The 13,963-nt window shown below is 36.9% G+C and overlaps 1 protein-coding gene across 3 annotated transcripts in view; it reads left to right on the forward strand.

The window, feature by feature from the left end:
- Window positions 1-1,073: 1,073 nt before the first annotated feature.
- The window catches only part of slc9a1a (solute carrier family 9 member A1a), a 32,094-nt gene continuing 19,204 nt past the window's right edge, over window positions 1,074-13,963 (forward strand). Inside the window, exons 1-2 of one of the 3 annotated variants that reach the window (XM_016672365.1) lie at window positions 1,074-1,602; window positions 1,883-2,190. In XM_016672365.1, coding sequence (XP_016527851.1) covers window positions 1,914-2,190 — 277 coding nt within the window. In that variant the 5' untranslated portion in view covers window positions 1,074-1,602; window positions 1,883-1,913. Of the gene's footprint in view, window positions 2,191-13,963 lie in introns of all 3 variants that reach the window. The other 2 variants (XM_007553834.2, XM_016672366.1) reach the window with 2 other exon arrangements.

A 13,963-nucleotide genomic window follows, 5' to 3' on the forward strand; every position in this document is an offset into this window, starting at 1 on the left:
CAAAAGGAAATACAAAACTTAAATCGCAAAAGAGCCTTTTTTTTCCCCTCAGCACCTGACATTGTGTCTGTTTCATGGATGGTTTAAAACAAGGAATGTAGTAGTTGTAACTATATTACTGGAATCTTTGAAGACGTCTATTTCAAAATAGATATGTTTTTTAACCACTATTGGTTTGTGGAAAGAGTAGTCATCTTGTAATCCAAAAGTTGTGGATTTGATTCAGGCTTTCTCCTGTCACATGTCAAGGTGCCACTGGGCAAGACACTTAATCCCCAGTACCAATATGCATATTGGTAGATAAATGTTTGTAAGTACGATTGGGTGAATGTTGCACTTTAAGTTGTCAGAATAGGAAAGTGGTATATAAATTCAGTCCATTTATGGTTTAAAGAGCTGTGTATGTTGGACTTTGACAGCAGTGACATGCAGTCAAAAGACAGTTAAGAAGTAGTAAATAGATTTTTTTTTAGCATCAATGTAATATCAGAATAAATTCTATAATATACTGTGATCAAATTGGATGTTGATCACCCCATCCACGCCCTGAATTTGGCAATATGTGGGGTTGTGGAGACACTGACTTCAGCTGCAGTTCACATCTTATGAATCTCCCCAAATTCAAGGCTGGAGTTAACTCTGTTTGTTGTGTACCTTCTTCTGGCACACTTTTTCATTTCACTAAAAATTATGTTAATATATCAATATCTGAACAGCAAAATTATTTAGCAATGACCTTCCATTGCTTTTTCTCATTGCCGTTTTTGTAGAGGGTGTCAGCTGGACAACTTTCAAGTCAGAAATCTTTACCCTGATTATGGAGGTTGTATTGGAATATTTCTATACTGAAATGTTTAATGTTACTCTTATCAGTCTGAATGCAAGGAACTAAGACATACACTTTACTTTTTGATTCAATTTACTTAAATAAACTATCTTTCTGATATTCCAAATTTTGTATTCTCTTTAAAAACCTGTATTAACTTAGAACCTTTTTTTTTAATCAGGAAGCTCCCTCCCTGCCTGTAGGTGTCACTACAGTGGAGCACCCCCTCCTCCCTCCCTTTTATTTCAACCCTCTCTGTCCTCCTCCTCCCATCCAGTAAAACCTCCGCGAAAGGGTGTGCGTTTTGAAGGTTGTATGAAGCTATAATATCAAGGGAGACACTACGAGTCACTACAGAAGACCCTGTAACCGGAGCAGCGTTCATCCTATGTGTTTCTCTCAATTACTTCTCAGCTCAGCTGCCCCGGTGACAACCAAAGTGTCCTATCTTGAAAAACAGTGAAGATGCCGCTTACACGGATATTACCTGAAAGTTTGAATACCTGTGATGCGCAGTAAAAATGCGTTGTGACAGCCGGGCTGGTTCCCCTCAAGGTCAGAATCAACGTCGCCGCCTCACGGACGAACACCTTCAGGAGTCGAAGAGGAAGAACGAGCGCAAAGGAGGAGAAGGGGATGCGGTTGTCTTTTTGCCTCGATTCAGCATCAGCAGAGACATTTCTTACTAAAGACGCTGATGGACACTAAAAGAGGAGAGGGTGAACTTGTAAAAGACGTCTGTCCGGAAGTGGTCTGTTACAGCATTGGTTACTGAGGTAAAAATAAAAAAAAAACTCTTCAGCATCTTGCCGTTTCCTGCTTTCTTCCAACGGCAGCAACGGTCGGTGACGGTTTACCTGACCGCTGCTGCACGCGACGACGTTCAGTCACATCTACCTAACGTCAACTGACAAAAAAAATGGTCAGTTGGTTCGGTTTCAGGTAGCCGACTTGAACGGTTCGTGTTGGAAGAGTTGGTTAACTATTTCAACATTGCATAGTTGAAGCCAGCTCAACTTCCTTGCTCTTGAAGCGGAGTTTTCTTTCTGTTTACAGGGTAGTTTCTTGCTGTTTTTTTCTTCCAACAATGTTTTCGAGGATGGCACCGCGAGGTCGGAGTGGTTTGGGTCGGAGTTTAGCGGAGCTAGGATTGCTCCTGCTGGCGATACTGGTGCTGCTGGATGGCACCGTGCAGTCCCTCGAAGCAGCCACCTCCTCCGAAATCGACACCCATGAAGGGAAGCCCGGCACACATAAAAACACAAGCAAGAAGTCTTTCCCCGTCCTCGGCATCAAGTACGAAGACGTCAGTGTCCCCTTTGAAATTGCACTGTGGGTGCTTCTGGCCTCTTTAATGAAATTAGGTAAGTGTCATTCTATCATGTGGTTGTTACTTGGTTTCAAACCTTAGAATTTAAATCAACATTTTTCAGTTAGTACTAGCCATAAAGAAGGTTATGAAGTTCTCAATTAAAGGAGTCCTAATCATAGGTGTTAGGTGACCCTTTCAGTCATAAAGACACAAAGTTAAAATACATACTAAAAAAAATTAAATATAAATTTGGATATGTAGGGATTTAAAACTCTGTAACTATACCAGACTATAAACTTCTATAATAAAGCAACAGTCATCTTAGCTCCAAGTCTCAAACACAGTCTTATACAAGTAATAGGTTTTAAATTCAATTAGGGCTGCAAGATATTAGAAAAACATATTGCAATAACATAGCAAATATAAAGGACATATCTTTTATAGATAGCGGTCATTTTTCTAACTTTAATTATATTTTGACATCATCACAACAACATGTTTACTCTCCTTAAGCTTTAAGACATTGGTCATCTAGATCAGATATGGACATAAAAACAATTAAAATATTTTCAGGTGGAGGAATATATGTTTGGAAAGTAGAGGTGTTTTGCATAATACTAGAAAATATCTTGCTAAAAATTTAATTCAAGCTCCTCTGTGATTACAATATTTCATTTGATATATTGTTTTTCTTGATGTCACATTTAAACATGTGACATCAAATGCTCACTTATGCAGTGTGAACACACCCAGATGTTTGTATTCACTTGAATCAAATTGATGCATACAAGTGCATCAATATCAATATCTGAATAATGCATCCTTATTTTATGATCTGCTCTTTCACAATTACATCTTTATAAACTCAGTGATCAAATTTTGGTTCTTGACTGAAAGAACCAAAATTTAATTGCAGTCAAAGAAAGTTTAAATGGAGATTAGGTTTATTGTTACTACTAGTACTAATATTTGAGGTTTATTTTCTAGTATTCAGAATGATAGAAAAGCTGACAACAGTATTTTTTAAATTAAGAAAATGCTACTTCTTTCCACATTACTGAAGTGTATTTACCATAACTAGACCTTTCGGAATAACAAGATTTGCTGGATGATACATTGTCCCGGAAATTATCGAGATAAACGATAATATTATTGTTTAGAGACCTTTTTGAAATAATATATGGATAATAATACATAATAATAAGTTGCCCTCTCAAAAAAAAGAACAAACTTTAATTTTGTTTTAAAAAAACAGCAACCAGAAACAATAAATAAAATGGACGTAAAAACTACGTAGAACCGAATCCATAAATAAAACGCATTAAGAGGTTTCTGTAAACAAAATTGCCCTTTGAAAGATACTAATCATCAGAATAGAAATGATCAAGCTCATTTTAACTCGTCATGTGATTAATTGGTTAATAAGAATTAATCAATTCATTGCATCAGGTTTAACCATAGCTCCACTGCCATAAACCAAATAATAGGACCATTTTCATTCCTCATATCCGTGGAATCAGCTTGTTAGCTTGTCGTAATTCTGTTTCAAACTACTCTTTATTTTTTTTTGCAGCTGCCAACTTTTTTTTCAATTTCATAAATTTATCTTGATTGATAGCTCTCTTTAGTTTTTGTCATTTTAATTTGCCTGCTTTTATGGGGGCGAGGCAGACAAACCTCATCTAAAGAAACAGGTAAAAATCAAGAATGGTCTGTTTTTGAGACAGTATCTTATTTACTAATCTAATGTCCTAAAAATACCATCAGTCCATCAGTTTCCATCAGTTTCTCAACAGTTTCGGGTGCCTACTAAGACCTTAACTTGTAAGCTTACATAACACGTTTGACCGGAATAGCGCAGTAGTTTCAGGTTGAACCTTTAAGGCAGGTTGCTCCTTAGATCGGTTCACTTAATGCAGTGAGGATCTTTTAAAGTGATGACTAATCAGTTTAACTGACAAGTCTACATGTAGGAAAATAACTTTTATATTTTGCAAGTTTTCCAAACATGACCAACACATGATGCTCTGTGGTAAGACAGAGTCTTGTGGTATTTATGCAAGAATTATTTTAAAAACAAAAGGCTTTCCCGGGTTGACCCATTTCAGGAGTTCATTCAGTTTTTGTGAGCAGTTGGGGTGTGCACCAAAGCATTTTTTCTGTTGATCTCATTTGTTTTCTTTCTCTTTGAACCCTTCTCTATCTTCAGCTATGACTTTCTGTTCCTTCTTGTGGTGTGCTTCTGTCAAAACACTGCATTGTCCTCAGCTTTTCTTCTTTTTTTTTTCTTTTTTTTTTTCTGAGAGCTAGCAGCCTGTCACTTGACTGTTACATCAGGAGCCTGATTGAGCAGCAGCTTGTAGGCAAGAAGGATGCTGTCTCAGTGTCTGGGCAAGGAGCCCAGTGTCTCAGGGGAGAGGAGAAGCAGAGAGGGGCCACCTGGCTCTAGTAAGATTTCTTGCAGGACACAACTCAAGGACGTAAAAAGAAAAATGGCAGCATGCGGAAAGTAAATGAATTAATCAACAATTGATAAAATAATAAACAACAGACAAGCAGAAAGTAATTGGTCTTGAGGCGGTGGTTTGGAGGATGTTTGGTGGGTGACTTAAATGTTGCTGCTATAAGAGTCTATTTTGGCAGTTTTTCTTGTTCCTAATCGAAGACTTTCTGTAAGCAGGTTCATAGGCCATTTATCTCTTAAGCTTTGTTGCTGGTACATCATGCATTTCTCTCTGTTTTTCATTCAGTTTTAAATATGATCTTTAGGCACTGTAGCTTTCAGTTTTCTGGCAGGACTTTTTTGCAGAAAACTTATCAAGTCGATGATTAACAGGGATGATAGCCCATGTGTCAGGTCTTTGATAGGTTAGGCATGACATAACTTCAAGATGCTATTCTTCTGCTGTACTTTTTCTTTAAACCACCCTTTGTCTACTTCCATTTAGCTTAAACAATCAATGCACAAAATGCTACTATGGTTAAGTACCAAATAGGGCATACATTTAGTGAAAAGGCTGAAGTATAGTATCATTTTCAGATAATAATTTGAATTGCTGATTAAGGGGGGCGGCAGTGGCCCGAGTGGTGGCTTTCACCCCAAAAGTGTTTTTCGCACCTCACTATCTGCTGAAGGTGTTGACATGAAATGGGGACGTCATTTCCCACATCTACCCTACCTAACAACCAGGAGATGAGATGGAACGAGTGTGACATAGTGATAGAGTACAATTCAAATACAGCAGCAGCACAACAAAGCATGGGTGCAAGAAGAGCATCAAGGCTTTATCTTGGCTTTGTTTTTGCAATGTTACAATGCACAGCATAAAGGTAAAATTTTGCAGTGTAGTTTACTTTGTTTTCATAAAATAGTCCTCTAACTTCAGAGGGAACATTTATCTGTATTCCTATCTGTAAACAGGAAAATAAAATTAGGTTGTGGTTGTCCCTGATCCGTGTTGTGATTGTAATACATAACAGCAAGAAGCTAAATAGACACGACTTTACAGCCAGTGATTCGCCCTCCTTGTATGATTCAGAGCTGATCAAATATTCTCAGAAAGACTGTGTTGCCTCAGTGTAAAAATCAATGAAAGCATTGCAGTTTCATTCAATAGCTGATACATGAGCTTAGTTTCTGCTGTAGCTGGAGTTTGGCTGCAACCCAAAACGTCTTTTTCTCACGTGGGAGAGAACACCATAAAGAGCATCAGTTAAAAAAGTTCTATTAGAAGATGTTTTTCTTCAGTTTATGGGAGATTAGTGAAATTTTTATATTTTCTTAAAATTATGACATTAAAACCCTTTATTATTGATTAATGTTATGGCGATATTTGTTTAATGTAATTCACAATTAGTCAGCATGACTTGTAAAGAGTCATAAAACAATATACTATGAGATGTTTCCTGTGGATAAATAAGCTGCAAATTTTATCAGCCACAAAAGATCCACCATGACATCAAATCGGTGTTACAGAAATCTTATTTTTAAGTGTAATATTATTAGTGACCTTGCTATTTTGACTGCTGCTGAATACCTAATAATGGAGAAATTAACATGAAGTGTTGTTTTTGTCTGTCTAGTAGTACTTATCACATATTTATTACTTTTCAGGGATTTTTTAAAATGATTATTTTTGTGGTGTTTTCTTAAAAGACTAAAAACTATCAGACATGGACAAAGAGAATGAAAGTGGCCACAGAGAAAATGGTTTGTTGACTTGTCCTTGGCCTTAAGAGGAGGCTTAGGTGGGACACTCATCTATTCATGAATTCTCAGAAGGCATTTGGGATCAGGGGTTTGAAATGATTGTAGACTGACAGGTCACACTACAAAGTTGTGCAATGTGTACTGAGAATTTGGTTTCCAAGCAGAAGAGAGAGTATACATTCATCTTCTATACCTGCAGCTTGTTTAGCAATTGTTAAAAAATCACACTTACTGTATTCTGATGAGTAATCTCACTTTTTTTTTTTTTTTAGATTTTTATGATGTTGGTGGCCTTTATTCATTAGTTACTTGAAGGGCAGAGTGGACAGGGGAGACCTGCAGTAAAAGGCCCATGGTCAGGAATAGATATCAAATCAACTGCTTTGAGGACTATCTTCTCTGTATGTGGTGCACAGTCACTACCCTTTCAAGTCCTGTTTTTATCTTTGTCAATACTATGTTCGGAATGCTGAAGTTGTTAGAAACATGTTGCTCAGACGAGGCTGCTTCCTAAAGAGACATTCCCAGAACCTAGAAGACAAAACAAGGAAATGTTGCTTTAACTCATTTGTCACTCATTTAAAACCTTTAGCTTCTGGATTAATTTATGCGTTAGTTGTTGTGGAGAAGTGTGGAAACTCATCAGTAACCTGAATTTTAAAACTGTCCTCATCTATAATGCTTATATGGAAGAAAAAGTCCTAGTATTGCATTAGAAAGCACAGCTTGCTAAGTTTGAGGCAATGTCAGAAACTGTGCTTTTCTTTTCTTTACTATGTTATTTAGGTTAAGACTTGGACAAGAAGACTTCCAGGTTTATTGACAAAGAAGGTTATCGACTTTCTCCTATTCTTAAGTACCACTGTATTTGTGCAACATTTCTGTAGTGAAAGACTTAAGTCAATCATTAAAAGGGCTATTATTATGTATTTTCAGGCACATAGTTACATTTTACTACACAGTCAAGTAACTGTTAAATTCAGTTGTTATGAAAATGTTTTACACATTAAAAATAACTTAAAATAAATTTGACTTTGCATTATAGCATTTTCTGATACCTTGAAATTGCCCTCTGGTTCTTTAAGAAGGTAATGCCCTTTCCGTCATTCCCTCTTTAGCAAGACAGTGCTTCTCCATGATGTTGCTTGCAACCATTTTTAGGAGAGTTGAACTGAGAAGTAATTCATATAATAAGCTCAGTAGATGCACAATTCCACCAGGTGATTGCTAATTGCAGCTGCCACTAGTCTGGTGGAGCTGGCTGGGGGAGACATAGAGGAGGGGAATGAAGCTCCAAGGTGGCGCTTTGAGTAAATAGGCAGCGCTTTGTATGAGCAGGGATTAAGAATGGTTGCTATGGGAGATTCAGGAATTCCTCAATCATGCATGAATGAATCAAATAAATACTCCAGGCATGTGTCTATGAGACAATAATATAAGATGATATACAGCACAGAGGCATATTTTTTAAGGAGAAAATTAAGTACATTAATCTATCAGCAGCAAACTCTGTGTCTAATGACCTTTGTCCCTCTTTTCTCTTTTGTAATTCCAAAACTTAAAAACGAAAAAAAAAAAAGTCCATCTGAGCTGAAAAAAATTTGAAATTCCTAAAGTTTGATCAATTCTTTTACATATCATCATACATATCATAGACATCAAACTTCACAGTAAACACAACATATTAGGAGCCCAACACTTTGTAAGAACAATGTCCAATAGTCAAAACAGCCTCTAATAAATTCCAATAAAATTATTTTACAAAAAGGCTGTTTCGGAGTAGAGCAACCTTGCTGAAGCCTGGGCACATTGTAATTGCTGTCTGAGATGAATGGGTCTTTAGCATCCAACTTTTTATCCAAAGTTAATCTTGAGAATTGCACTAGAAAGTACTGTGGCTTAGCTTTGCTACCACAATAAAATCTGTTTTCCTATCTGTACTGGGTGCTTCTTATATCTTCCTTTTTGTACCTCTCAGAATTCTAATATAGCTTCCAGTTAACCTAACAATCAACGCTTGTTCTAACATGTTACAACATTTCCTCTGTCTAAAACACCTTGAGTCTTGGTAAAACTTTTTTTCTAGCGAGCTCCAAAGCAGTAGCATTACTTTGTAGAGAAGAGTGTTAAGACCTGCTGTCACAATATGTGGAACAAAAGGGGAAACTTGAGCTTGCTATCGTGCTTCAATGATTTGAGCTTAGTTTCACAAGGATTGCATGTCCGTTGTTTTCTAAAGAATGTCTCTTACGAGAAGAAATGCAACAGGCATCACAGAAAATATCTCTTCTAGGATCCTGTTGTGCTTTCACACTTTCTGATACCTGTCAATAGTCCATACATTAGTGTCTGAAGATAGATGTACAGCTTTTTCTTTTGTTTAAATGATCACACTCATAGATTGAAAATGAATGCTTTGTATTCATTAGTTAGAAAACTATTATATTGCCCTCTTTTAGCTTTTCTGAGAAAGGCGATATAATAAAGGATATCAAGTAAATTGTAAGATGAATCGTCCAGAGTTATTCACGTGGCAGCGTTGCATCCGTTACCATATAACAGAAGCCATCTTGTGAGAAATCGTCAGTAGAAGATGGCACTGCTATGTTCATATATCTCACCATGGGTTTTGTTGAGCCAACCCCGCACCAGGCCTTAATAAATAATTCAAACCAATGGCAGTCCTGCATAACTGGTTGTGCAGAATAGACAACAGTAAACAATGAAATGATGGCTGCTTTTCTGTACTACACCACTGTGGTCATGAACAAGACCTCCATCACTCCGAGGTAAACGTGTTTCATGACATTTATGCGAAATCCAGTCTGTTACACAGTGGTGTTTGAGAGCTGGTCAGCTAATTAAATGTCACTGTTTTTATAACCATAATTAAACAAATGTCCCATCAGTCACACTCTTCAACAAAAAGTGTTTTTAAATGTGCTTTTTTTTCTCTCTCTCTCTCTCTTTTGTGCTTGCTCATTGAAACTAATGCAGTTGCCAACGGTGCCCAGCTAGTCACCTGGCAACAGGACAATGTTCCTGGCTTTGGAAATGATGATGTGTGGCAAGTATCAGGCTATGTCGACACTCTGTACACTTACAGAAATGAAAGGACTGCCACCCTTAGCTGGTTTTATATTATCTGGCTCCATAAAGGCTCTCATGAAGGAATAAAGCATAGGACACAGACAGTAGTGTTGCTGTTAAGCAGCCATAACAAATGACCTGAAGTTGGTATTTGTCAATGCAAAATAAAAATAAAAAATGTAATTTTACAATGTATAAGAACATTAAGAGCCTTTACAAAATGACTTGAACTTTTTCCTCATTTGGTCATATACTACAAATTTTATGTTCTTTTGTTTTATATGACATTCCAACACAAATTACTGCATACTTGTTTTATGAAAACATCTGAAAAATGCATTGTGCATTTGCATGTGTTATTATTTTAAACCCTACCATTGCAGCTCTGGCTGTATGTGTTCTGCTTGAAGGTGAACCTTTGACCGAAGCTCAATCTTTAATTCAGCTCCATCCATCCATTCAGCTCAACAGTAGCTTTTTTTCTGCCACTTTTCCATTAACTTGTGGGGTTCACAGCTGTAAGTTTGCCTGTTGACAGATTTTTTCCTCCTGAGTTGTGCATTGTTTCTACCCCTCCATTACCATACCATTGACTTCCGCTTTGATTAATATAAAGAATAGCTGTATTTGTCCTGAGATTAAATTACAATTACTCTCTTTAGTATTTTGGTTACTTTAGAAAACATCTGTTTGCAGTGGGCAGTTTTCCAAGTGAGGTACCAGTGAGGGTGATTAATTTCCAAGTGAGGGTGCTTAATAAAACTGTGCACCACACTCTTTAGATTTATACTTGTCACACATTTTAAAACCTGCTTGTCTCTTTCATTTTACTTTAGTATTATGCAATACTTTATGTTGGTTTGTCACATACCCAAAAACCAATTTAAAGCTTGGGGTTGTACCTTGTGAAAAGTTTAGGGGACGAAAATACGTTCACAAGAAATTGCACATACCTCTTAACCACACTGACATTGCTAGTATTACTGTTATTCTCGCCTGTTCACTATCTAATCTTCTCTAAACTGAAAGAGCCATGAGAGTCATAATTTAAGTCCTTCAGAAGGAATTTTTAAAACAGTATGAAATGTCATCACTTAGCCAGGGTTGGATGTTTCCACATATTCAACAAGCCTTGCAGGATGTCTTGAGAGTCCTTACACGTAGAAGGCTCAGTAATCATCCTGAAATGTCTTTTTTGACTCTTCCTGATTGAATTGTACGCACAGCCTTGTCCCTTTTAGTCACTCTTGAAATATAAAATAATTTAGAGTTTCCCTCTTTGATCCGGTATTGAACACAACTCTCCTTGAGGCATGAGCAGCAATACATTATACCAGCTAGCCGTGACTATTGCTTTCCTTGAGGACTGTGTACTTTAGCATTTTAACAGTTTCTTTTTTCTAGCAGAATTCAGTGGGATATTTTAGCAATATGTTTCTGATATTTTCTTTCCACAGGAGTCAAGGTACGGTAATATTCCTATGCATATGTGACCTCTATTCCTGCCACATGGTGGGTTTACCAGTCACAATGTAGCTCTTGTTTTATTGCCATATTCCATACCAGTCCATTGTGGGCTATTTATGGATTTGGGTTCAAAGACACTCACTGGCTTTACACAAGGGGTCATAGGGCTGTGTCTACTCTAATAATACCACTGTGTTGTTTCCCACGCCACCATTGAGATTCTGATATGTGTCTCTTTGTCAACTGAGCTCGACTCCATTGAAATGCATATTCTTGACTTGGAATCTGTGATTCCGTTGACTTTTTTGATTGGTGTGGCTTGACCAGGTTTCACTCTACACGTTAAAGTGATATGATAAGTCAGGTGTGTCAGAGTGTTTTGAATTTGTTAAACTGAGGGCCTGAATTGCTCCCTTCGGGCACTACTTAAAGTGTGTGCATAGTTGTGTATTTAAAAGAGTTTCCATGCAGATCATACTGGCTGCAAATTATTGAGGAAATAATTGAGGCCATTGCTTAATAAATATTGAAAAGTTGTGGCTCTCTTAGAATTAAAGTAGAACCCTAACAAAAATATTTGCTCTCTTTTTCTATTTGGGCCTTTTAAGTCTTGTACATACTTGCTCTGTGTCTGCTTGGAAAGAGCACTGAAAATGTCTCCTTGAGGTCTGACTTTCAGATGTTAAGCTTTTTTTTTTCCCTAGCAGACTGTTTTTCTTTTGGTTCTGGTATGCCTTATTGCTTTTTTTTTTTTTTTTTGCTTAAAGGGGCAGCATATATGCTTTTAAATGTACTTAGAAATTGGGAACAAACTGAAATTGTCAGATGGTTTCATAAAACAAAACACATTCGCAAGATTTCTGAGGCATGATTGTCGTCATTGTTTCTGTTTGTCTGAGAGCTAATTAGAGCTTTCTGGGCTTTTCACTGTGTGATCCCATGTCCCCAAACTGAACTAATATACAGCATCTCTCACACCAATGCCTCTGTCACAGTTGGGCATGACTTACTAATTACATAGCAGACTCTATGGTAGCCGACATGTAGTGATCATGAAGGTGCTAATTTGTCTTTTAGTCCTCAGTGATCAGTTTAATGCTTCTCTCTACAAAGATAGTCTCAGAATAAAAAACATAGAAATTAAATCTAGCTCACTAAACGTATGTAGACTGACAGATACTACAGGATAGCAATGTCACCCTTCCTGTTTATAGACTTTCTATAGTTTCTTGAGGTGTATTTTTTTTAAAACGAAGATTTAAGATGCAGAAAAGTGCTTTGTTGTAGACATCTTAAGAGAAATGAAGCATATTAGACCATAAAAATATAATGCCTACTTCTCCAGCAGTGCTGTCATCAAACTGTCCAAGCATTTAATACTTCCACAGATGTCTTGTATATCTGAGGAATTTCTGTTGGAGATTTCTGACATCCTGTCAAGACACATCCATCCACCAATCCATCCATTCATTTTCTCCACCCACTTAATCCTGTTTAGGTTCACTTGAGTCAGAGGGTGTCTGTTGTCAATCTGAAGCAGTTTGAAGGTCTGAGTACTGCATGAGCAGGTGCACAGCAGAGGTACACAAGACAGAATCACTGAAACACACAGTCAGATTATAGCAGTCTAACAAAATTCTAGTTGTCGTTGTAGTACTGCTGAGGTGCAATATTTCACACAATTTCTTTTCGTTACCAGGCCTTTGCAGAGCTCGGGAAAATCAACTATTTGATTCCCTGTGTTGTTGCAGGGGTGCATCTAAAAGTTGCAGGACGGTAGATGTTGAGAACTAGACTTGGGCATCCTGTCCTATAGTACTAAACTGAATATGCTGCCTGTTGTTTTGTATTGATTTAATTTATTTTAAGAAGTAAGGGAGAAAATATAATTGAATTGGATATTTAAACAATGTGCCTTCCCTATAGAAGCTCTATATAAATCTGTATATCTAATGGCTTTGGCATTATTAATTACAAGGTAGGTACTTTTTATATCAATGCTTCGGGCTGTAAAACTGTATCTATGTTTACATGTGCAAAATTATTTGATCAGATCAAAATGTATTTGTATCAAATAATCCAAATATATTGTTTAAATGGGCCCAATATTAATTAATCCGATCATGAAGTGCATTTATATTAACTAGAATTTATTCAGAATGGAAGCCGTCACATGTGCAGAGTTGTAAAAAATTTCCCTTAAAAAAACACAGAAGTATTTTTTTCTTCAGTCTGTTCTGAACATAAAAACAAATGCAGTAGTGTGTTCGTTTTGTGCATTCTGAGTGGCCAGAATGGACGCACGTCAGGTTCTAATAACAGTTGAGATCTAACTCCACTGCCTAATTAAACTACAGACTAAGCAGCGCATGCTATTGGGCTTCCTGGTTTATAGGTTGAGAGGACGGGAAGAAATAAACAAAGTTCTGTGCCGCCTCCAACTGCTGCCTTTCCCTTCACAAATATGTGCAGCCAATGTCAGTTTGCCACTAATCAGAATAACACAATCAGAAAAAGTGTTAGCATGCATGCCGTTCGGATTATCGACTGGCATTTACCCTCTCATTCGGATTACAATTTCACTCCGTTTGAGCTGAATCTAATCAGAATATTCCAACTGGGGGCGTTTACATGACACATTTTTATTCTGATATACCATTTATTCCAATTACTTATGTCCATGTAAACATGCCTGGTGTATACCTCACAAATTTCTGTGACCAAAACATTTTGTAATAAATTTAGTGGTTTATTGACTGGGAGACTCTCCTACACATCTTTTTTCAGTTATTAATGTAATTCAGCAGATTTATTTCCAGACCAAATATCTTTCAAGTGCTGACATTATGCATAAAAAGACATAAAGCAAAAGAGCTTTTGTGAGTATTGGATAATGTGAACTAATGTTTTTGCTGTAAACAAAATAAGAAACTAGTGAGTTTTGTGCAGACATACCTTGTGAAGGCGAGTTTAATCAAAGCCTATTTTTCATAACTTTTTAATTCCTGGTTGTAATTCAGGTTCCTTTTTTTTTTTTCTAAATGCTAGATACATGTGG

Source organism: Poecilia formosa, unplaced genomic scaffold, assembly GCF_000485575.1.
Source record: "Poecilia formosa unplaced genomic scaffold, Poecilia_formosa-5.1.2 Scaffold59, whole genome shotgun sequence".
In the NCBI taxonomy this organism is placed as follows: Eukaryota; Metazoa; Chordata; class Actinopteri; order Cyprinodontiformes; family Poeciliidae; genus Poecilia; species Poecilia formosa.